We start from the raw sequence: 21788 nt of genomic DNA on the forward strand, positions 1-21788 counted from the left end.
GGGAAAACAACCAAAGTTGGCTTTGAGACAAAAGGAAAATGTCATCCAAATCACTGTGTATTTCCTGACACAGTCATAATTATGGAAAACAGGTTAGGAGAGCCACCCATGCCTCCAGGGACTTGGGTGTCCTAGAATTTCAGAACCTCTTGCCCTGGGTTCCAGTGTTCTAGACCTTAGTCTGGTGTTTGTGAGTCTGAGTGAGGTGGGGGATGTGCTCTCACTGACACATTTTCTCCTAGGCTGCTTATTCTCCTTTTGATTTTTCCTAACCAGCCCTTTACTTCACTTTTTGTCTCTTGTCCCTTGTTCCTGTGGAAAATCCATTTCCCTTGAGGAGTTAGATTTGTGGTCATTCTTAGATCTACTCATTTCTCAGCTTTAGCTCCTGAACTGAGGCCTTAAGCCAGTTCCTGGCTCAGCCCCTGTTGACCTTTTGGGTGGAGTAGACAACCCAGCTTGACCTTTTCCTGGATCCCATCCCATTTTTGACAGTCAAAACACTTGACTATTCCGGGTCCAGCTCATGGGTCTGGCTCCCCACTCCCCACCTTGGTGCTTTCTCATGTGAAGAAGTGGCCCCTCCCCTTGGGAAGTGAACCTCTCCCAAACATCTTCAACCCCATTCCATCCCCACATTCTCTCATTCCTCTTGGCTTCCTTTATCTGATCACAATCATTTACCATGCCATCTGCTCCTTCATTCGTGATCCCTCCACATCCTCCCCCAACAGGTGACTCCCAGGCCACCATCCCTGCACATCCTTGGCCCATCTTGACCCACTTGTGAACCAGATCTTCCTCTCTTGGATCATGCCCTGCCACGTCCCAATCTTGTATTATTTCCAGAACCCACTGACTTTACTCCCATTCATATGTGGCTGAACCCAGTTCGAGAAAATCACCAGTCCCCCGCTAGCTGGGCCCCCCACAAATCAGCTACGGAAACTGAGCCAGACCCTCCCTGGGCCCTTTCTCCACGACCCTCCTCCTACTAGATGACTGATTGCAGCTGAGTACCCTCTCTTCTCTCGTAATGGACAGTCCCTTTCTTCATCCCTGTCTCACACAGTGAGGTGACTCTTCTCTTTGCTCCACATGCTCCCTTCCATTAACTCTTCTGTAGCAGGCAGCCCCTCCTCTCCTCCTGATGGTCCCTCTTTAGTGACTGACCACTTCCCTGCTGCCTACAAATGAGGCAGTTAGGTGATGCGGTGCATAGAGTGCTGTGCCCTGGGTTCAGATCTGGCCTCAGACCCTTATTAGCTCAGTGACCACGGGCAGGTCACTTAATCTGTCTGTCTCAGTCTCCATATCAGTCCAGTGGGGATCATAACAGCACCTCACTTACTCCCCTCCCCTCCTGAGGTTTTTGTGACACTGCTCATTCCTAGTTCTCCTGTCTGTTCCTCTTCAGGTCCCACTTACTAAACATGGGGGTCCCTCAAGGGTCTGCCCAGCATCTTCCTCTGTTCCATTTATGTTGTCTCGCTTATTGATCCATCAGTAATTCTCAAGACCATTTATCCAGCCTTGACCTCTGTCCTGACTTCCCGGCTCCCATTACCAGCCTCCCATTAGACACTTCACCCTGTGTCTTGCGGGCATTGCAGACTCACCAGAACCCACTCTCTTTCCCTCCAAGACTCTTCCCTCTCCTGAGCTTCCCTGTTCCTGGGGAGGCATCCTTGACCCCTCCTTCCCATTTGTGAAGTAACATATCCAACATGCTGCCATGTCTTGTGTCTGCCTTTGTGGTTACTCTCATGCATGTCCCCTTCTCCCCAAGACAGCTGCCACCATGGGCAGGCCCTTGCCACATCATCCTCCCTTGGGAAATAAAGGTGATGCAGAAATCAAAGACAGAAAGAAACAAATGCTGGTAGGAAGGGACTGGGAAGGGGAACACTTGGCATCCACCACTCCCAAGGGCCTCCCGCGGGGCAGTTGGTCACTCAGAGTCAATCAGTGGCCTGGACCAGTGCTGGGCACGTGGCTCGCCATCAGTGACCTGCACGGACAGGGCCTCACCAAGGTACAGGGAGGACAGTTACCAGCCAATGGCTGATGGTCCTGTCCTTGGTTTCCTGTAGGCCACAGACCTGAGCCTGAAGTTATCCAATCTCTTCTACCTGACAAGCCACCTGACCCCCCTTTCCTTCATCCCAACAACTACCAAGTTCTACTTCCTGATCCTCCCCAGCCTCAGTCCTGTTCCACATTCACCATACGGCATCAAGCACCAGAGCTTGGTTGCCATCACATTTTCTTGATGACAGATCACAGGGTCACTCACTTTAGAACCCACTAAAGCTAACCCCCCTAGCTACATCACCTAGACAGCTTCATTCTCCTAATTCTCCTTCCACCGAATATGCTTTCTCTTTGGATGTCCCCTTGGCAGGACTACGTCGTGGGCACTCCTGGGGAGTGTAGGAGGTTCCTCCCTTCCAGGCCCCAGATTCTGAGTTTCTGATTCTGTTTCCATAGGAAATTTGCCCATGACCCTCATCCCTTTTCTCAGGGGAGCCCTTTGCCCTGGATGGCCGGCCCTGCTCATCTATCTGCTGTGTCTGACTTTTTGTGCAGAGGTGAGGCAGAAGGTGGTGCTTAGGGTCATTTTTCCTTGTGTTACTTGATCATTAGTTGGGGGGCGGGGTGCTCCCTATTCAGCAGCCACCTTGGCAGGAAATCCTGAAAGTACTTTTCACATTTTGTTCTTGCACACAAGAAACTTCCCTTAGAACTATCTTCCCTCCCCCCACAAAAATGTGTTCCCCTAAAACTATTTATCCTCAGTGATCCAGCCACACTGGGAGAAGAGATCTGGGTGGTGGGAGTGGGAGCTGTGGAGGACTTGAGCCTTAGACTGTAGCTGCCCCCCAGAGCTCTTGTTCTGGGCCTCTTCTCTTTTCTCCACATGGAGAAAACTCCCATGGAGTTGACTCTTCTGTATGGATGGTTCTTTGCCCATGTGTTTAACCATCGATTGTAATGCAGCGTCCGTGGGTTCTCGATTCAGTAGAGCAGTGCTGTGCCGGGGCGGGGGGAGCGGTCCACGTATCATCAAGGAAGCAATCTTTACCTGCAGATACCTTCCATTGCCGATTTTCTTTTTCATTCTGAACCTAACACAAAAAAGAAAGGTTTCCATACAGACTCCTTTGTGATCCCTGTGATGAAGCCTGTTAGCCACGTTCTGATGGTTTTGACAGTTCTGTCTTGAATTTATTATATACTTTTCAAAGCACAGGAGGGATGAAATTGAGATTTCCAGTCTCCCTTACTGTCCTCTTTCTGGTTCTGCTACATACATAGAGATGTCCTTTTTTTTGGTGTTTTAGGTTTATAATAAAAACATAAAATTTAAAAAATGCTTGCGCACAGAATAGATAAAAAATCCTTTGGCAGGATGTAGGGAACGTGGGGAGATAAGGATAGGCCTTCCCTTCCCTAAAGTGGCCCTGAGCTGGAATTTTGAAGGGAGCCCTGGTTTCAAGAGGCCCAGGTAAGAAGAGAGTGTTCTGTAAGCATTGGGAACAGCCTGCATGGCAGCCAGAGATACAGGTTTGTGACTAGGGCACAGAAAGTAGTCCAGCCTGGCTGGAGTATAATGTGCAGTAAGGGTGGAAAGCAGGGCAGCTAGGGGGCTCACTGGATAGGGGGCTTTCTGGAGTCAGAAAGCCAGCCACAGACTCTAGCTGTGTGACCTTGGGCAAGTCTCTTAACTCTGCCTCAGTTTCCTCATCTGTACAGTGAGCCGGAGAAGGCACCCAAAATGGGGTCAGACACAACTGAAAAGATTGAACAACTATAGCAAAAGGGTGGAAAAGTAGGCAGTGTGGTGACATCGTGAAAGGCTTTAATAAAAGCCAACCAGGAGTCTGTATTTGATCCCAGTGAGAAAGGGATCCACTAGAGGCTTTGGAGGTGGGGGCTACATGGCCATCTGTGTGCTTTGCAAACATCAGCTTGGTGCACTCTGTGAAGGAGAGGTGAAGAGCCCAGCTGCCATGTTGTCAGCATCTTGGTGCTCTCCAGGGGCACTGGCAACTCAGAGAAAGAATTGCTGGGATCCACTTGGGTTCTGGAATCTGCCTAGCAAGAGCAGGCTCTTGGGCTTTATTTGCTTTCAGAAGATCTGGGAAAATATGTAATGGGCTTTTCACCTGGGCCACAGCTAATGGTCATCACTGAGCCATTCAGAATCTGTTGCTTGAGAAAATCTCGATTCCATTTCTCTGCTGAAATGTGTTTATTAGTAGCTGTGAAAAAAGTAATCATTCCCAATCTTTGCCCGGCTTCACTCTAAAAGGAGAAGTCCAAGCCCGTGTTGCTGTCTGAGGTCTCTGGTTGCCAGGCACTGCCCTGTGCTCCCCTCCCATTGAGGGCCTTGTTTCTCAGCCTGCAGACCTGGCAGGGAGCTCAGGCATGTGCCCCAGTGGAACACCTAGACCTCCTGGGTCTCTGCCTAGTGGGAGGGAGATCTTAGCAGTCAGTCCATACTCCCCCCAGTCAACCCCAAGGACACTAACTGGACAGTCCTGACCCTAAATGTAGCTGACCAAGCTAGTTGTTGGGTCCTTCTTTCAGGGAGGGCCTAGCAATGAGCCCAGTCTTCCCATTTGATCAGTACTTGTTGAACTTCCAGAAGGACCAAAAAATGATTGATTTAGAGCTACAAGGGTCTTCAGCTGCCTGGTTTCCTAGCTTAGGAGCCTGTGGCTAGAAGGAGAGGGAGGGAATGTCCTTGGATGATCCATGAGGCCACCGTCTCAGATGGGGAGAAGCAAGAAGAGAGAGCTCATGTGCTAATGACAGTCTGGACCCAAATGCAAAGTCTGGGAGTTGGGTTCAAAAAATCAACCTTCTCCTGGTCTCACATCGGGTTGGAGGTGGGAGGGTGACTAAAGCCAGGCATCCACAGATGAAACTGCAGCTCTTTGTAAGGACTCACAGCTGATTTAGGGGTTGACATAGGCAAGAAAGGCATCGGGAATCATCTCAGTACAATAATTGGTATAGCCTCAGATCACGAGGTTGGCTTCAGGGCAAGAGGCTTTGAAAACCTCCTTTCCTTTACCCCCTCTTGGGGGTCAAGAACTGGACTCTTCCCAAGTGTGGAGCAGAAGCTCCCTGCAGGTCACTAGGAGATGCAGCTTCAACCTTTCCTACCTCAGTCAGCCAACAAATAGTGATTTCAGTGCTCACTCTGGGCCAGGCACCGTGCTAGGAATGAACCAAGTGGATGTGATGACCGAGTAACCAACTCGATGACCTCTTTGGGCCCCTACTTCTCTGTAGACACAGGGAGGATACGTGGCCAGAGTCCTCTCTCCTTCCCTGTTCTGCAGGGGAGCCCTTGGCTTCCTTCGTAGCCCTGCCGTGTGCCAGGGGATCGATAACAGTCACTTCACCAAGGACTCTCGGACCTTCCTAGGGAAAGTTGTATTTTCTCCCCCTTGCTGTGTCTCCCCTCTGACAGGTTGTTTTCTCTCCTTTCCCAGGTTGTTCAACCTGACCCTGAAGAAACTCGTCATGCTGAAGGAAATGGACAAAGACCTGAACTCTGTGGTCATCGCGGTGAAGCTGCAGGTGAGAAGGGCGGGGCTGAGAGCGCCCCAAGAAGCCCTGATCAGGCTGCCCTTGCCCCTTGGCTCTGCACTTTCTCCTGGGGGCCAAGCAGGGGCGTTATCACCTCTGCCTCAGGACAGAACCTTCTGTCCCTTCTCAGCAGTTGAGTGCTGCCTTCAAGCCTCCCGCAGAGGGTTGTACTTGACAAGAATGGTTTCAGGATGTCTAGGTTGGAAGAGAGCTAATGAGAAGTTACTTCTCAAGCACAGACCCCCCCCTTTTCTAAGGCGGGGGGGGGGGTATGGGCGCAGAATGTCACATCTGGTGCCAGATGCAGGGGGCTCTGTCTATTGGTTGCTTCCCTGGTTTTCTTTCTTACGAAGGAATGTTCTGTTTGTTGCTGTGAATGTGAATAAGAAAAAAGCGGCAGTAAAACCAAAATAGCAGGGACAGTTTGTCCAGGTGAAATGTGCGTCTTCGGACTGGGTTCCAAGGCTAGACCAGGCACGTGCTGTGGGTCTGCTTCCGGACAAGGTGGACGGCTGTGGATGGAGCAGTAGCAGACTTGGGTACGTTCCAAACTCACGGAATGGCTGGACCCAGTGAGTTGTCAGGCTGGTGGGGTGGGGTTGAACCCGCGATGACATGACTGAGAAAGAGATTTTAGAGAAGAAAAGCCCCAGGACAATGCCATGGTCCAGGGAAGGAAACTGAGGTTACACTTGGTATGTTTGGCCACAGAGGAACAGCCCTGAGTGGGGTCGTGAAGAGGGCAATGCTTGGAGGAATCAGTGCTGTCTAGACAAGGAACAGACCGCTCCGCCCTGGGGACAGCGGGGTTCCTCACCATCAGAGGTCTTCAGGGAGGAGCTGGTTCTTTTTTCAGCTACAAATCGGACTGGTTGGCAGCCAAGCTCCCTGAAAACGTGCCCTGGAGCCACCCTGAGCCTACAGTTCTCAGACTCCAAGGGGCTCATTGTAGGGACCATTGACCTTGGTGTGGTCTCTGCTCAGACCATGGTCAGTGGGGCTCCCAGGCCTCCAGCGAATCCCCCTGTGGTACTTGAAAACCCTCTGGGAGACAGTCGGAAGAGGGCACATGCATTCTGGTGCCAGCTCAAAGCAAAGCAGGGCCAAGGCCAGGGTCACCTTCGTGTTGATGACCCAACCCTGGCCCCACAGAGACAGGGCAGGAAGCCGGAGGAGTGTAGGATAAGAGATTCAGAGCTAAACCAGGCTGCAGGCACCTTTGAATCCCCCCTCCTCATTTTATGCATGAGAGTGTGGAGGCCTAGAGAGGTGACAGGGCTGTGTCAGAGGCTGGCTTTCACTGGGATTGCTCTGCCTGGGGTGCTCCAAAGACCTTGGCTTCCCTTCCCACCAGGCTGCACTCCTGGACGTCTCTATTTTTATGTGTTGTGTTGTCTTCCCCATTAGAATGGAATCTTCTTGAGGGCAGGGATTGTTTTTCTTTTTGCTTGTCTTGGTATCCCCCTTCTTAACACAGAGCCTAGCAGTTAATAAATCCTTGTTGACTGACTGGCTGACTGAGGGCTTCCTGATTCCAAGTTCAGTGCCATTATCCACTGCACCTGGAGGAATTCTCAAGAGGAAAGTGGAGTGGGTCTGGCCACCTGCGCAGGGGGTGTGTGTGGAGTGTGACGGGGATGCCCACAGGCGAGGAGATGCCAGGCTCCCCGAGGTCCCCAGAGATGAGCTGCAGGGAAGAGGTACGCATGGTGGTCAGCCCCAGCCCAGGCAGCACCACAGCTGGACATTCGCTTTGGCTGACGAGCATCGTCAGGGTGAAGGATCGAAAGGGATTTCTTTCTCATAGAGCCCTGAGAATGAATGCCTCCAGACTCCACTCATCTTTTCCTTCTGCTTCCTTCACAACATGTGGGAAAGTGATATGGAAGGGAGGACCAGTCTTTCTCTTCCCTTCTTACTGGCCACATGCTCTGTTTCTAGATCACAGAGTTCCAGTTTGGGGCAATCATCCCTTGTGCCAGAAGCTGCTGCTTTCCAGTGCACGTGGTCTTGGTGCACTCTGCAAGAGCTCCCTGCTGTTCTTGCCACCCCCAAATTCGAGGACTTCTGCCAAAGAAAATAATCTCATTTGTTTCTTGATTAAATGTTTAACATCATTGTGTACAATCGTGTATTTTCCCAAACAGTAGTAACAGTCATACTCTGAACTTTCTGGCACCTCCCAGATGTTACTTTGTCGCTCCTCAGACTGTTCCATTGAGGCCTCCTAGATCCTCCTGGTATGCACAGAGGGTGCCCCGTGGAGATCCTGGAATGTTTTAGGGCGGATTTGGGAACAGAACCCAAGGCGGCAGCTTCCAGTCCAAGACTCTCCCACGGAGCCGTTTCCTCTGGGGCTTTCGTTTTGCCCGTTTCGCTCGTGGTTGGTTCCCTGTCCCCCACTGCCTTCGCCCCTCCATCCACACTGCTCTGCAGAGCACTCCCATTGATTCGGCATGACCTCTGCGTCAGGTAATCAGAGAAGGTGGTGTCTCGTTTAGAGGTCACAGAGCTAGTGTGTGGTTCCTAGCTTCATCTCCTGCTGGCTGAGCAGCAGCCGCGATGATTGAAATCCAAACAGCTTATGCATTTCACGAAGTCACTAAAACCCAGAGTGCCAGTGCCCTTTGGCCGCCTGGGAATATGCTGTCATTCCTATTGGCACAGAAATATTGACAGCAGCTCTTTTTTTAGCAGACAAAATGGAAACCAAAGGGGTTCCTACTTCCTGCTGTTGTTTGGTTGTTTCAGTCACATCCCACTCTTGGTGACCCCATTTGGGGTTTTCTTGGCAGAGATCCTGGAGTTTTCCATTTCTTTCTCTAGCTCACTTTGCAGGTGAGGAAACTGAGGCAGAGTTAAATAACCTGCTCAGGGTCACACAGCTAGTCAAGTGTCTGAGGAAGGGTGTGAACTCAGGAACTGAGTCCAAGCCCAGCACACCAGTTTCCATACCACCAGTAGATTGCTGCTTCCAGGAGCAGGAGAGGGAAGTGAGACAGGCTCTCTCCTCCTCCTCCCTCCCCTTCTCCTCCTGGCTCAGCATGGCAGGCAGGGCCAGGCAGAGCTTCGGATGAGAGAAGGTGGATCTGTGGTCGGGAAGGGTGGGCTGGGGTGTATCATCTCTGAAGGAAACCTGGGGCCCTCCGTGCTTGGCCTTGCTGGGCAGAACAGAGAACACTGAGTAGGAGGGAGGAGGAACTTTGTCCTGATGAGAGAAGGGGCTGCCTCACAGGGTCTCCGCTCTGGGACAACACCAGAAACTGGATGCCCGTAAGTCAAGCACAGATTGGGCTGGCCGACCTCTGAGGCCCCTCCCGATTCTGAGTCCAGCAGTCTATAGTTCTCCCTGAGTCCAGCGGTCTGAGGTTCTCACATGGCAGACCTGGAGCGGAACCCACCCATCCTGGGGATCAGACTTGGAACTTCAGCACACACATTATTAGTGCAGACAATCAGAGCCAGGAAAGCTAGTCAAGACCGTGCTGTTCACCCAGAACAGCTGCCATTCATTTCTTGGTCAGTCAATGCAGTTTTATTTGACATCTAAAAGTTTCACAGGCTGCAGAGAGCTAATTAATAGACAGGGAACGTGAAATCTCTCAAGCCTCTGCAGAGGATGTCTTTAAGACGAGTTGCCAAAGAGTGAGTCCGGGAGTAAATCGGCAGCTTGTTCCACGTGCCATGTGTCTGTCTGGAGGAAAGAAGCAGGATTCCCCAAACACCAGGGGATCTCAGGAACCCTTTGAACAGCCACGGATGGAGTCAAGCAGCCTCCCGGGTCCCACGTCCTCTCTGATACTGGGAAGCTGCCACCAACTCATTAAGTGGAGAAAATTAATCCTGGGAATAAATGTGGTTTATACGTCTCCTCTGGTACCTCAGCAGCTCCTGCAGATCTGTTTGTATGGTTTAAGTAAAGTTTAGTCCAAGTGGAACAGTTGAAACCTGCCGTGTTACTGCTCTGCCTCCTCGCAATAGAAGGGAAGGGGTTCCTTTACCTACAGGTGGCCCCCAACCCTGTGTGTTGATAGGTATTGGGTTCACAGGCTCTGTTACACCTGCATTGCCCCAGCATCTCCCCAGGGTGCTCAGGGGCCGTTGAAGCCAATGCCAGCTGGATCGGGGTCTCATAGGGCTACCAGGGGTACTTGTGCCTGCCCAGGCAGAATGGGCACTTGGACTTCTGGATAGTTCATACACCATTCATCTTCCCTAGTAATGGGCAGTGAAGAACAGATCATGCCCATATAATGCCAGTCACTTGTCTTTTTGTTGGTTCTTGTGGAAGGAGCTGAGGTTATCCTGAGACTATTATCATTCCTGGTGCTGTGCCAACCTGCACCAAAATGAATGCAGACTCACGTACCTGGCCATGCCATCCTGGGTGCGTGCGTGGCTCCCACCCTCTAGGGACAGACACGCCTTATAGACAGCTTTTGTGACCAGCCTAGAGTGGGGTGGGGGAGGTTTTCTGATTTCATCCTTTTCAAGCCTTTTGTGATTTTACCATTACCAGGGAAGGGGAGAGTGCTGAGGTAGCCCCAGCTGTATTGAAGTGGCCAGAGTGTAGGCTTAAGGAGGGGAGGCAGAGGGGAGAGGCCACTGAGTCAGCCATCCTATCCTGGGGGAGGCCCGATGTGCTGGGCCCCCTCCTCTTCCTGCAGACCACTTCCTGGAATGGCATCAGTAGTGGGGCAGGAGGGGACAGATTCAATGACTTGGAAGAACAGCCAAAAGGGATGACCAAGTCAAGATCCAGAAAGAAGCTTGGCAGGCTAGAGGATCGGGCTGAATCTAAAAGATGAAAGTCACTTGTCTTGGGCTGCATTGAGAGGGGCGTGGCTCCTAGAAATAAGGAAAGGACAGTTCCTGTGCGCTCTGCCATTGGGATCATTCTGTTCTAGGCAGCAGGGTTTAAGAAGGCTCTGGAGAACGTCCAGAGTGAGGCAGCCAGGGTAGGGAAGGCCCTGAGGCCGTGGCCCATGAGAATTGGTCAGAGGAACAGAGAGTGACGAGGAGATTGGGGACGGGGGAGCTGCCTGCAGAAATGTGAACAGTTGGTGTGGGATATGGGACAAGGCCCTAAAGAGCAGGACCACGGGCAGGAGGGGCTGCCTGCACTAGTGATCTGCTGGCCACTTGCTGGAGGTCTAGTGGAGGCTCCACCCTGACTTCTCAGCTGTGTGGGCAGATTCAGGGGCAGAGCCCATGGGGAGGGAATACCTGGTCCTGGGCCGCCTTGAGGCTGTGTTTATTCTGTCTGAACATGTTTTGGGAGATGGGATTCCCCAACATAGGACACATTTAAATTGTGATCAAGGGATGAAATGCAGGGAAAGTAGCAGTTATTTTTCAGTGTAACAACAGTCACAATAACTGGCCCTCGTGTTTGTGTGACAGCTTAGGCTTGCAGATCACTGCCCCTATCCCCACAGCCCAAGGCACTCAATTAGTTTGTATGTGGGCAAGTTGAGACCCGCAGAGTCTGACAGCTAAGTAGTGGCAGCTGGTGGCTTCTCAGGGGATAGGGGCATCTGGACCTTCAGGAGTGTGGTCCCCATGCTCCCCTTGCTGTCTCCTCCCCTCCCACCACAGGGGTCACTGGCTTGTGTGACCAGCACAGTAAGTTGGGTTGACCATTGGCACCCTTGACTCTGCAGACTCTGTCCTGTTGGGTCAGCCCCTTGTTTTTTCCCAGGCTGTTGCTAAAGACATTTTTGATGCTCACTGTGCCTACACAGACTCTCATGGGAAGTAGCATCTCCTGGCTGCAGCCAGTTCTGGAATGGGAAGGATATAGGTAAAACTTTTCAAGAAAAGAATACAGGTGTGTCAGCTGGACCAGGCCGGCCTCTAATCTGTGTCTGGCTGGAGCCGCACAGAGCAGGCCAGAGATGGGAGAAGGAGGAATCACATGAGAGGGAAACTGCTTGCAAGCGTAGTCCTCCTTCCTGTGGAAGGGGAGGGATCCTGGGATACTGAGAACAGGGAAGGAAATCCACGTGTCCCTCCTGGCCACTGCTGGACAGCAGCTGCAGAAATGGTTTGTAGATGAGCTGCCTGGCCATGTGGCCCTCGAGGCTTCCTGTGGCCAGCTGTCCTCTCACTGATTCCTGTAGTGGTGGTCTGCCTGGCCTGGGGATGTCATGCTAAATGTTCTTTTGGTACAGTTTCTGTACGCCCACCTTAATAGGTTCCAACTTTATTTCAGGGCTCAAAAAGGATCCTTCGGTCCAATGAGATCCTCCTTCCGGCCAGCGGCCTGGCAGAGACGGAACTTCAGCTGACCTTCTCCCTCCAGGTGATACCCTGTTCTGTGGCATGGACGCCCCCACCTTGGGCAGCAGACTAGGGAAGCTTTGGGACCCCTTTGCAGAATAAGCTTTTTAAATAACTTCTTTTCAGTGTGCTGACTATATTGAAATGCAGTGATCCAGATATTTTAACAGGCCCCAAACTAAAGAACCCTATACTAAGGCTCAGGGTTCAGGTTTACTGTACTCAGGAGTCTTCTGTCCCCTAGAGACCATGTTGATTGAGGTGGGGCTATATCCCACCTTAGGCAGGCACTTGAGAGATTCAGCACTTCAGTGGGGTGGCATTAGCACATTTGTCATGTCAGAGCAGGCGCCACCCAAACTAGTGCAGGGGACACTCATGAGTAAAAGGCTGAGAAAGAAGGCTTGCCCTCCCCTCCCCTGCCCTTCCCTCCCCTTGTCTGCCTCTTCACAGAATTTCAGAGTTGGAATAAGCTTGTCTGGCTTGTTACTGAACAAGGGTTTCCTCTAGCCCAGGCCTCGAAAATGAGCTCTGCACAGTGCTGGTCACTCAGCCTCAGCTCGGCTCTTTTCGGCTTTCGCCCCCTGGGGCCCTGCCCGTGCTCAAGGCAGCTGGTGTGTCCATCTAGGCTCAGTCAAGCCTCACATGCTGTGAGCTTGGGGCCCACGGTCAGTCTGCTCGCTCTTCTCTGGAGCCTCCAGCTTGTTGATGTTCTGGCTCCTGAAACCCAGTCCAGTGAGGTCTGCCTAGAAAGATGCCCAGGTCCCCCACATTTCATCTGTTCTGTTTCTTTAGAATCAGGAATACTCTTGTAGGGTCACATTCTAAACATGGCCTCATCTCACCAAGTCTCCCTGGAGCTTAGGAGTTCACGTTTGCTCCCTTCACTCACGGCCTCTTTCAGAGACCTTAGCGTCCGAGGGCAGGGGTTTATTCCTGGCTTCTCTCTTGAATTCTGTTTCCTGTCAGTCTTTGAGTGTCTCAACCCCTACTCATCTTCCTCACTTTAACTACCCTCTTTGGGACTTAGTGTGACACAGCATAGGCAGCTCTCTTCCTCCCTTTTCCTTTTCAACATAAAACCCATTCAGCAAATACATTTTTTTAAAAAATTCTCGATGAACAAAAATTTTATTTTTGCCTTTCTCCCACCTTGGCACCCAGGCTGCCATTCAGGAAGGAGAGAAGAAAGAAAAGAAAAACAAAACCTTTGTAACTAATGTACACAGTTGAGCAAAATACCTTCCCACATTGGCCTGTCCAAAAAGGACCCATCTCGTTCTGCAGCCTTTCTTGGTCAGACTTGGTCAGAGTTCTTAGCCCTCCGTGGGTGCACTCCACCCCGGCCATGGTCCGGAAACCTCTGACAAGAAGCTGCCTCATCCCTCTCCTTAGCAGGATTCCCCCGCCACCATCAGTCTCACGCCAGGGGCCTTCCGCCTCATGGTACATGAGGGTCAGTCACTCTCTTTCCTACAAGACGAGCACTTCCTCCTCCAGATGTTCAGTGAGTGCTGCCCTCTGGGGACGTTTTTCCTCTCTGTTTTCACTTTGAAGCCCATTTTCAGAGGATCTCTTCATTCTTCCTGGAGATCAGAGAGGGTCCCTAGAGCTTTGGAACCTCAATGAGAGTCCCTTAGCTGGGCTAGGAGCACAGAAGCCGCAGACTCAGTTGAGGCTGCTGGGAGCAGGAAGGGGCTTCAGGGCCTGGGGCAGGTCCAGCAGGGCCCTGAACTGGAGTGAGCTCCACAAGGTTACATTATCTCTCACTTCTTATCAACACGGGTGGAATGGCCTCCCTGTACTTGTCCTTCTCAGCTAGCGTCCCAGCCCCATGCCCGCTGCTCCCCTTCATCTCACCAGATCCCTCTCCTGCTGTCCCAGCACGGGGTGGTGGCAGAAGTAGGAGCCCAACCAGATCAACCTTGGCTTTCTCCCTGTTACCAAGTGCCCCGTGCAGCCCTGCCCCATCCACCTGCTCACTCACCCTCATGACTCTCCTCTGCCTTTTGCAGTACCCTCATTTCCTCAAGCGTGATGCCAACAAGCTTCAGATCATGCTGCAGAGGAGAAAGCGCTACAAGAACCGCACAATCCTCGGCTACAAGACGCTGGCCGTGGGGCTGATCAACATGGCAGAGGTGAGTGGAGGCCGGGCTGCCATCCCAGGCATGGCAGACGGGATCTCTGTCTCTGCGTTGTATGAAGGGGAGGACAGGAGAGTGGTGCCGACATTGCTGTGAGTCTCAGAGCTCAGGGTTTGGTTCTCTGTTGATGTGGTCATTTCGGTACCGCCATGCAGAGTGGGCAAGTGCTCCCAGTCAGAATTTGGTGGTCATGGGCTGTGTGTGGAGAGCATGCCAGGAGCGGGGAGGGGTGACCTCCTAAGCACCGGCACCCCTGCTCCCCCTCTTCCCAGGTCATGCAGCATCCCAGCGAAGGTGCCCTCGTTCTCGGCCTGCACAGCAACGTGAAGGACGTCTCTGTCCCCGTGGCCGAAATTAAGATCTACTCGCTGTCCAGCCAGCCCATTGACCAGGAAGGGATCAAGTCTAAGCTGTCTGGTAAGAGGCTTGCAGAGGGCCCCCTCTGCTCAGGCTAGTCCAGAAAGACCCAGTGGCGAGCTGCCATTCACAGCCCCTCCCCACAAACGCCACCTGTGAAGCAGAGACGCAGCGCTGTCCCTTGGGCTCTGGCCTCACAGTGCTGTTTGTCCCCAGACCGTTCTCCTGACATCGACAACTACTCTGAAGAGGAGGAAGAGAGCTTTTCGTCGGAGCAGGAGGGGAGCGATGACCCTTTACATGGCCAGGTACTTTCCCCCTTCCCAGCCCCAGCCCCCTAGGCGAGGTGTCTGCGGAGGGTGGCAGGGGAGGTGACGCTGCTCTCCCTTTAGGACTTGTTCTATGAAGATGAGGATCTACGAAAAGTGAAGAAAACCCGGAGGAAACTGACCTCAGCGTCTGCCATCACGAGGGTGAGCAGAGAAGGCCTTCCCCGTCCCTCTCAGAAATCAGGCTCTCCACAAGCTCCCACAGGGACAGCACAGGACTTGGGCTGTCGGTGGTTTCATCTGCTGCTGGGGAGAGGGGCCCAGCTTCCAGGAGCTCCACTTTCCTCAGTTTCTCAGAGCAGCTCCATAAGTCAGTCAGGGCTGGGTGCTGGCTACACAGAGACAGCAGTGACCTTGCCCCCGTGGCTTGCGGAGCTCAGCGTGCTGGGAGCATCTTTGGGCCTGAGCTTCCCTCTGGCCTCCTGATGTTTGCCCTAAGCCTTCCCAACACTCATTCAGAAAAAGCCTAGACATTAAGCGTACACACTGGACTTTCCTGCCAAGTCTTGTGAGCTGGGCAGCCACACTGTGTGATGTTGTCCCCCCACAAGTCATTCATTCCAGGTGGAACCTGTGGTCTTCTCTCGGAATCATTGAGCTTAACCAGCTAGGGATGGGGAGTCCCCAGAGTGAGTCTTCCCAGAGATCCTGGGTGTGGCCACTGGCATCTAATGTGCAGCCCCAACCCCATTGGGGTCGCAATTGGACCTCCCTGTACCCCTGACAGCCTTCAAGGGTTTGGGGTGCCCTCAAGGTAGTCCTTCCTCAACCAGCCACTAACCGCCACAGCCCCTTACCTGTTTGGGCACAGAATGTGGGTGCCTGGCACAGATGCCCTCTGGGTGCTGTCTGACGATGCTTGTTCCCTGTGTCCTTGCAGCAACCCAACATCAAACAGAAGTTTGTGGCCCTGCTGAAGAGGTTTAAAGTCTCCGATGAGGTGCGCCTGGGCCCCCTCCATCCTGCCCAGGGCTGGGCAGGATTGATTCCCAAGGGATCTTGAGGAGAAGATTTGCAGTCATGCTTTTGTTTCTTAGCTGGCTTTGACCTCCTCCGCCAAGGGCTGATGAGAAGGAGCAAAATCAGTAGAATCAGTTGACCTTTTGCCTCCCTTCCCCCCTCTCTTGTGGAAGGCCCCTGCCTGGAGAGGACAGAAGGCTCATCTCCATGCCACTTACTTCCCATGATGCGCTGGGGGGCCATGAGGTGATGTGTCCAGCTGGCCCAGGATGCAGGCTCTCCTATCTGAGGGTGGGCGGGTGGGTGAAAGCCTTTGAGGCTTGTTGTTCCTGCTCCTTTGGCAAGGACACCTGTGTTTTTAATGCCTCCATCCTCTGAAAGGTTAGGGAGCTTCCCTGAAAAGAATCAGGAAAGGCCACTGACACTTGGCCCTCATGTCCAGGTATTTGTACCCAAAGGAAGAAATTGCCTCAGTTTCTTTCTCTGAAATGGTTGGCTTGGGTAGCCTCTCAGGAAAAGAGCAGCATTGTCAGGCAAGGCTGGCAGACCTCCAACTGGAGGGGCCTCACAGTGTGTCAGGTCTGACACCGCCCCTCCACCCCACCCCCCGCCATTTCCACAGATGCAGAAACTGCTGAGGCCCAGAGGTAAAGCAGGGTCACCCAAGGCCCTGAGTGGCAGGGAGCCCACTCCACCTTGTGCCCTCTCCTGCCCCTCAGCGGCTGTCTCCCCTTGCTGGCACAGACGCAGGTCTTGATCCTGGTGTCTTCACCCACAGGTGGGCTTTGGGCTGGAGCACGTATCTCGGGAGCAGATCCGGGAGGTAGAGGAAGACTTGGATGAGCTCTATGACAGTCTGGAGATGTACAACCCCAGTGACAGCGGGCCCGAGATGGAGGAGACGGAGAGCGTCCTGAGCACCCCCAAGCCCAAGCTCAAGTGGGTGCCCACACCTCTCCCTTTCCTGCTCCCCAAGCCCCAAGGACTCACCGAGGGTCCACCCTGCAGTCCCCGTCATGCGCTTTGGCAGCCTGGCGAGCCTGAGAGGCACGAGTGGGACCCAGAACAGGTCCCCGTTCTTGATGAAGGCCCTGAAGAAGCCTCCCCTTGCCCAGCCTCCCATTACCTTCCATTACTTCCTCTTACACTTGGGTGGGATCACAGGGATCACAGGGAGACACCAGAGACCTGCCCCGCCCCCTCCTCCCATGGGGTTTCTCCAGGCAGCCCTTCCCTTGTGAGCATTCCCTTCAGTAATGCTGGCTCTTCTCCTTCCTCATAGGCCCTTCTTTGAGGGAATGTCTCAATCCAGTTCCCAGACGGAGATCGGCAGCCTCAACAGTAAAGGCAGTCTGGGGAAGGACACCACCAGCCCTGTGAGCAGCCTGGCATGTGGGGAGGGGGGCAGCCAGTGGGAGCAGCTCAGGTCCTGCCTCCTGGACCCTCAGATGCCTGGTGTGGTCACGCCTTCCCCCGAGCTCAGGGCCCAGGGCCTCCTCCAGTCCTCAGGAGTATCTCTTCTCCCTATCAGAGGGAGCTTGCTATGTTTTCGAGATTTAGCCAGCACTCTCTGTGCTCACAATGCTGTGGCATCGGCCCTGCGCTCCGACAGCAAATTAACACTCTGCCTGAAATGGTGCATGTGGGAGAGAAAGGGGAGAGAGTGCTGGGGGAGCAGGGGAGAGAGAGCTCATAATAAGTGGGGGAGACAGGGAGAGAGAGCTCTGAGTGAGTGGGGGGGAGGAGCCCTGAGTGAACAGGAGAGGGTGAGAGACAGCTCAAAATGAGTGAGGGAGACGGAGAGAGAGCTGGGGGGGGGCGGGCCAGGAAGACTTACTTGCAGTGTTGGGCCAGGGGGCAGGAGCTGAACTGGGCCTTTAAGAACAAAGAGGGAGCAGCCAGAGGACAGGGGAGTGTTGTGTCCAGGCGAGGGAGTAGCCTGCCTGAAGCTGGGGATGTATATATTTATCTAGCACTTGCTGTGTGTCAGGTGCTGTGTCAAGCACTAAGGGTGTGCAGAGGCCACTTTAGTTGGAGGAGGAGTTTCCAGAGAAGTTAAGATTTGACGCCTGTTAAGACACAAAGCAGCTCGGTTTCGCTGAGTTAGTCAGGGGGTCCACTTCGCTGCCCGCCTCTAGTAGGCTGCGTAGGTGAATTGCAGTCTTTCCTTTTCAGGAATCTTTAATGAACAAATGAGAAAACATTGGTGCCCTTACCGTGTGCCCAGCACTCTGCTAAGCGCTGAGCATCACCTAGGGAAAAGCCCCAGCTGGCCAGAGGAGAAGGCCTTGTGGGCTTCAGGAGGTGGCAGCAGGCTCTCCTTGGTGCCTCATGGACGCCTCTGAGGCAGGAGCTTTGTGGTGCTCTCCTGGCCGGGCTGATGGTTTACGGCCACAGTCGAGCCTCTTTTCATCCCAGAAAGTCTCACTCAGCACAACTGAAGGGCAAATGCAGTTCAGATTCATTGATTTACAAGTGGGATTGAAAAAGAATTGGGTCAGAAGGCACGAAGGCTGCTCTTAGTTGCATTCCCCCCAGTGGCCACCAGATGGAGGAGCCCCATCCATCTCCCCTACCCCTACCCCAGTTGAAGCTCTGAGTGTGTGGGGTTAGGGTCTGCTAGACTGGCATCACACAGCCTGTTAGAGGCCATACTGTGCTGAGGGAGGGGTGGTGCCCAGGTGTACCGTTCTCGGCTGGCCCCAGGGAGGTCCCCTGGCTGGATAGGCTGGTTGCTCCTCCTCAGACCTTGAGGACGAGCCCCAAGATTGTGGTCAGAGATGGTGCAGAGGGCATCTGCACTGGTGGAGGATGCCTTGAAATTCAAAGGGCCATCATGCTAACAGCTAGGCCCATAGACAGCCTGTATATACGCACAGGCATGCACACATACATGCAGAAAAGGGGACACTTTGGGAGTCAACCCCGGTACCCTGGCAGAGGGGGCTGTTCAGTGGGCCTCAGGTGTGGCCCCACTTCCTTTGCTCTTTGCAAAGGCCATGCTACCAAAGCTGCTCAGGCCTCAGGTCCAGGCTAGTGGCACATCCTCCAAGGACCAGTGGAGCCCATGGGGCCACTGGAGGGGCAGGAGTTTTAGCCAGAGCATCTCTCAGAGTCCCCTCTGCTCAAGGATCACACAGCAAAATGGCCTGCCCTTGAAAGAACAGGACAAGAAGAGGGGGCCACTGGAGGAGCCAGATAATAAAATAAGTGGCTCTTTTAGTCCTTTTTTAGGCCCATGAAAATGTTGGCAGCTTTGGGACAGTTTGACGCCTCACCAGGTTTGAAGAAAGAAACCTGCCTTTATTTTGAATGAGACCTTCCGATCCAGGTTCCTATTACATGGGCGAGAATATCCAAAGAAACTGGGGCCCTTGCCCATAGCCAGCCTTTCCTTCCTAGTTCACTGAGTCTGGTGTGGGTGGATTGCTTTGGGATCTTTGTGAAACCAAGAAGACCTGGGCTTTGAAGTCTATAAAACAGAGGATACCAGGGACCTCAGTGATTGAATGATGCCCGGGTGGCCTCTGTTTTGTCTCTGTTGGCTTTGGGCCTTCCTACTCATTCCTGGTTCTTCTTCCTCTGGCCTACCTCTGGTTCCCAATGGATCACTGCAGCACAGAAGAATTCTCATTGATACACAGCCATCCCAGTGGCCAGTTTTCCCAAGAAGTGGGCCCACAGCACCAGAGTAGTGTAGCAGCTCTTGACTTGGGACTGATCCACTAATCTGAAGGGTTCTGGCACAGTGTTTCTGGTGAAGAAGCAAGACACGTAGTCTCACAGCTACCATTGCCTTCTCCGAAATGCAGTTTTTCACAGAATGTTACTTGGTTTTAAAAAACTAACTGGACACGTCCTTCCTCCCCTTAAATTCCTCCAGTTTGGCCCCTGTATCAGTGCCTTTCCTGGGAAGCCAAGCATGTGCCCCCAGGGGGCTGCAGTGCACCCTCTCTTACACCTGTCTGCTAGAGGGCCAGAGAGCTGGCGTTTATTAGACATGGAAAGCTGGGAGAGTCCAGCTGAGAATGCCAAGAGCGGCAGCCGGCAGCCAGCTCCCTGGGGTCTTCCCTGTCCCTATCCAGAGGCTGCTGCCTGTGGGCCCAGCTGGGCCACTTCCAGAGACCTTCAGTTCTTTGCTGCCAAATCTGCCATCTTCTCTCACTGATGAGGTTTGGGTCTAGTGTGCTGGTAAGCCCAGATTCACAGCAGCTCTGTGGGGGCTTTATTATCAGCCAGTCTGAACAGAAGAAGTAAACACACAAGCTTTCATTGCTGGAGAAATCTTCCCCACACTGGGCCTCTCCAGGCTACTGTTTCCAAGCCTGATCTAAACTCTCCCAAAGCCCAGGGGGCCTGAGAGTGACTAGGCCTGGCCTAGCAAAGTCCCTTGCTGCTGCTGCTGCTTCAACCCTTATTTTCTGGTCTTGCCCATCCCCCTCACTGCCTTTTCCCCACTTGTCCTTTTGGGGAGGTTATGTAGTTATGTGACGGTTTCCTCATTGTTAGGAAAACAACAGGAACTTTCCAGTAGGAAAAGGGCAGACTGCATGAGGCCAGAGGGAGGTGAGGGCAGAGCCAGCAACATCCCATGGGCCTCCACTGTGATTTCTTGGTCCCAGAGGCTGGGGCCCAGTTGTTTTTGTTTATGAGGAATGCCTGAACACTTAAGGGCAGCTCCTCTGGATCAAGGGACAAAATGTCCAGATGGGAGGCCCTTGTCTCAAGGCCCCTGGAGGTCTCAGGAGGAGAGCTGTCTAGAAGCTCCCACCCAGCAAGAGGACCCAAGGGCCCAGACTTCAGGCGCTGCTTTCCCCTCTGTGGTGCCTTTTGGTTAATAAGAAAGAAGATGGAGCTATTCTTAACATAGGAGCCAACCTTCCTGCACAGTTAAGCGCCTCCTGTGTGCCAGGCCCCGGGCATGCTGCTGAGCACACAGTGATGAAAGGAAACATTCTGGTGAGGAGAGGGCTGTGTTTCCGCAGCTCTCTGGGGAACAGCCACAGAGAGGTGGCTGCAAGGCAGGTGCTGCAGGGGCCGAGCAGGGGCGCTGTCCGAGTGGGGGTGATGTGGTCAGGCCTGTGCTTTAGCAGTCTAGTGGAGGAATGTTGGGAGGCCGTCGCTGCAGTCCCGGTGAGAAGGAGTGGGGGGAGTGTTTATGGAGCACCTGCCATGTGCCCAGCTCTCTGTCAAGCACTTTTACGTGCTGTCTCACGTGATCCTTGTGGTTAGGAAGATGCAGTGACTCTGTCCCAGGCCCCACAGCCAGGGGGTGTCTGAGGCTGGGTTTGAACTCACCTCTTCTGACTTCAGGCCCAGCACTCTGCCCACTGAGCCACCCAGCTGCCTCTGATGGCCCAGACTCAATGAGAACCGAGTAACAGGAAAGTGGCCCTGTAGTGGAACCAGACCTGAAGTCAGGAAAGCTCGAGTTCAAATCTAGCCTGGGATCCATAGAAGCCAAGTAACCCTGGACAAAGCCTGCCTCAGTTTCCTCATCTGTACACCGGGGATGATCACGGGACATCCAGTGAGCTAATCACTATAAAGCACTTGGCACGGCGCCTGGCACGTAGTGGTGCTATATAAACACTGACCACTAGTAGTAGTATCAGCAAAGGAGGGCTGACTCGGAGGCAGAAACAAGGATTGGCCGCTGAGTGGCCGCCCGGGGCAATACTGAATCTGGGTCACTGGAGTGATGGCGGGCCTGCGACATGGGGTTCGGGCCTTCAGCCCCTGCCCAGTCTTCCTACCCCTCCCTCCCCCAGTGGACAAGACACTCCCTCCAAGTCCCAGCTAAAATCCCATGCCCTGGGAAGCCTTTTGTAGCGCGCCTTCCCTTTCTTAATTCCTCTTTATGTTGCGTATGTATGTAGCCTGCTTTGTACATGTTTGCTTGTTGTCTTCCCTGTTATATTGTAGGCCCCTCGAGGGCAGGGGCTTTTCGCCTCTTTTTGTGTCCCCAGGGTTTAGCAAGGTGCCTCGCACAGTGTAGGTGCTTAATAAATGTTAGTCGATCAGTTGATTAGAACTTAGGAGAGAGCCTGGGGCTAGATATAAAAATCTGGGAATCGTCTACACAGAGGCTATCACTAAATCCACGAGA

At 53.2% G+C, this 21788-nt stretch overlaps 1 protein-coding gene across 1 annotated transcript in view; it reads left to right on the forward strand.

The window, feature by feature from the left end:
• Nucleotides 1-21788, forward strand: part of PACS1 (phosphofurin acidic cluster sorting protein 1) — a 99314-nt gene that overhangs the window by 65466 nt on the left and 12060 nt on the right. Inside the window, exons 2-10 of the mRNA XM_036762819.1 lie at nucleotides 5508-5595; nucleotides 11819-11908; nucleotides 13902-14027; nucleotides 14306-14450; nucleotides 14607-14698; nucleotides 14783-14863; nucleotides 15600-15659; nucleotides 16458-16618; nucleotides 16962-17055. Coding sequence (XP_036618714.1) covers nucleotides 5508-5595; nucleotides 11819-11908; nucleotides 13902-14027; nucleotides 14306-14450; nucleotides 14607-14698; nucleotides 14783-14863; nucleotides 15600-15659; nucleotides 16458-16618; nucleotides 16962-17055 — 937 coding nt within the window. The remainder of the gene's footprint in view (nucleotides 1-5507; nucleotides 5596-11818; nucleotides 11909-13901; nucleotides 14028-14305; nucleotides 14451-14606; nucleotides 14699-14782; nucleotides 14864-15599; nucleotides 15660-16457; nucleotides 16619-16961; nucleotides 17056-21788) is intronic.

This window comes from Trichosurus vulpecula, chromosome 6 (genome assembly GCF_011100635.1).
Source record: "Trichosurus vulpecula isolate mTriVul1 chromosome 6, mTriVul1.pri, whole genome shotgun sequence".
Classification (NCBI taxonomy): Eukaryota; Metazoa; Chordata; class Mammalia; order Diprotodontia; family Phalangeridae; genus Trichosurus; species Trichosurus vulpecula.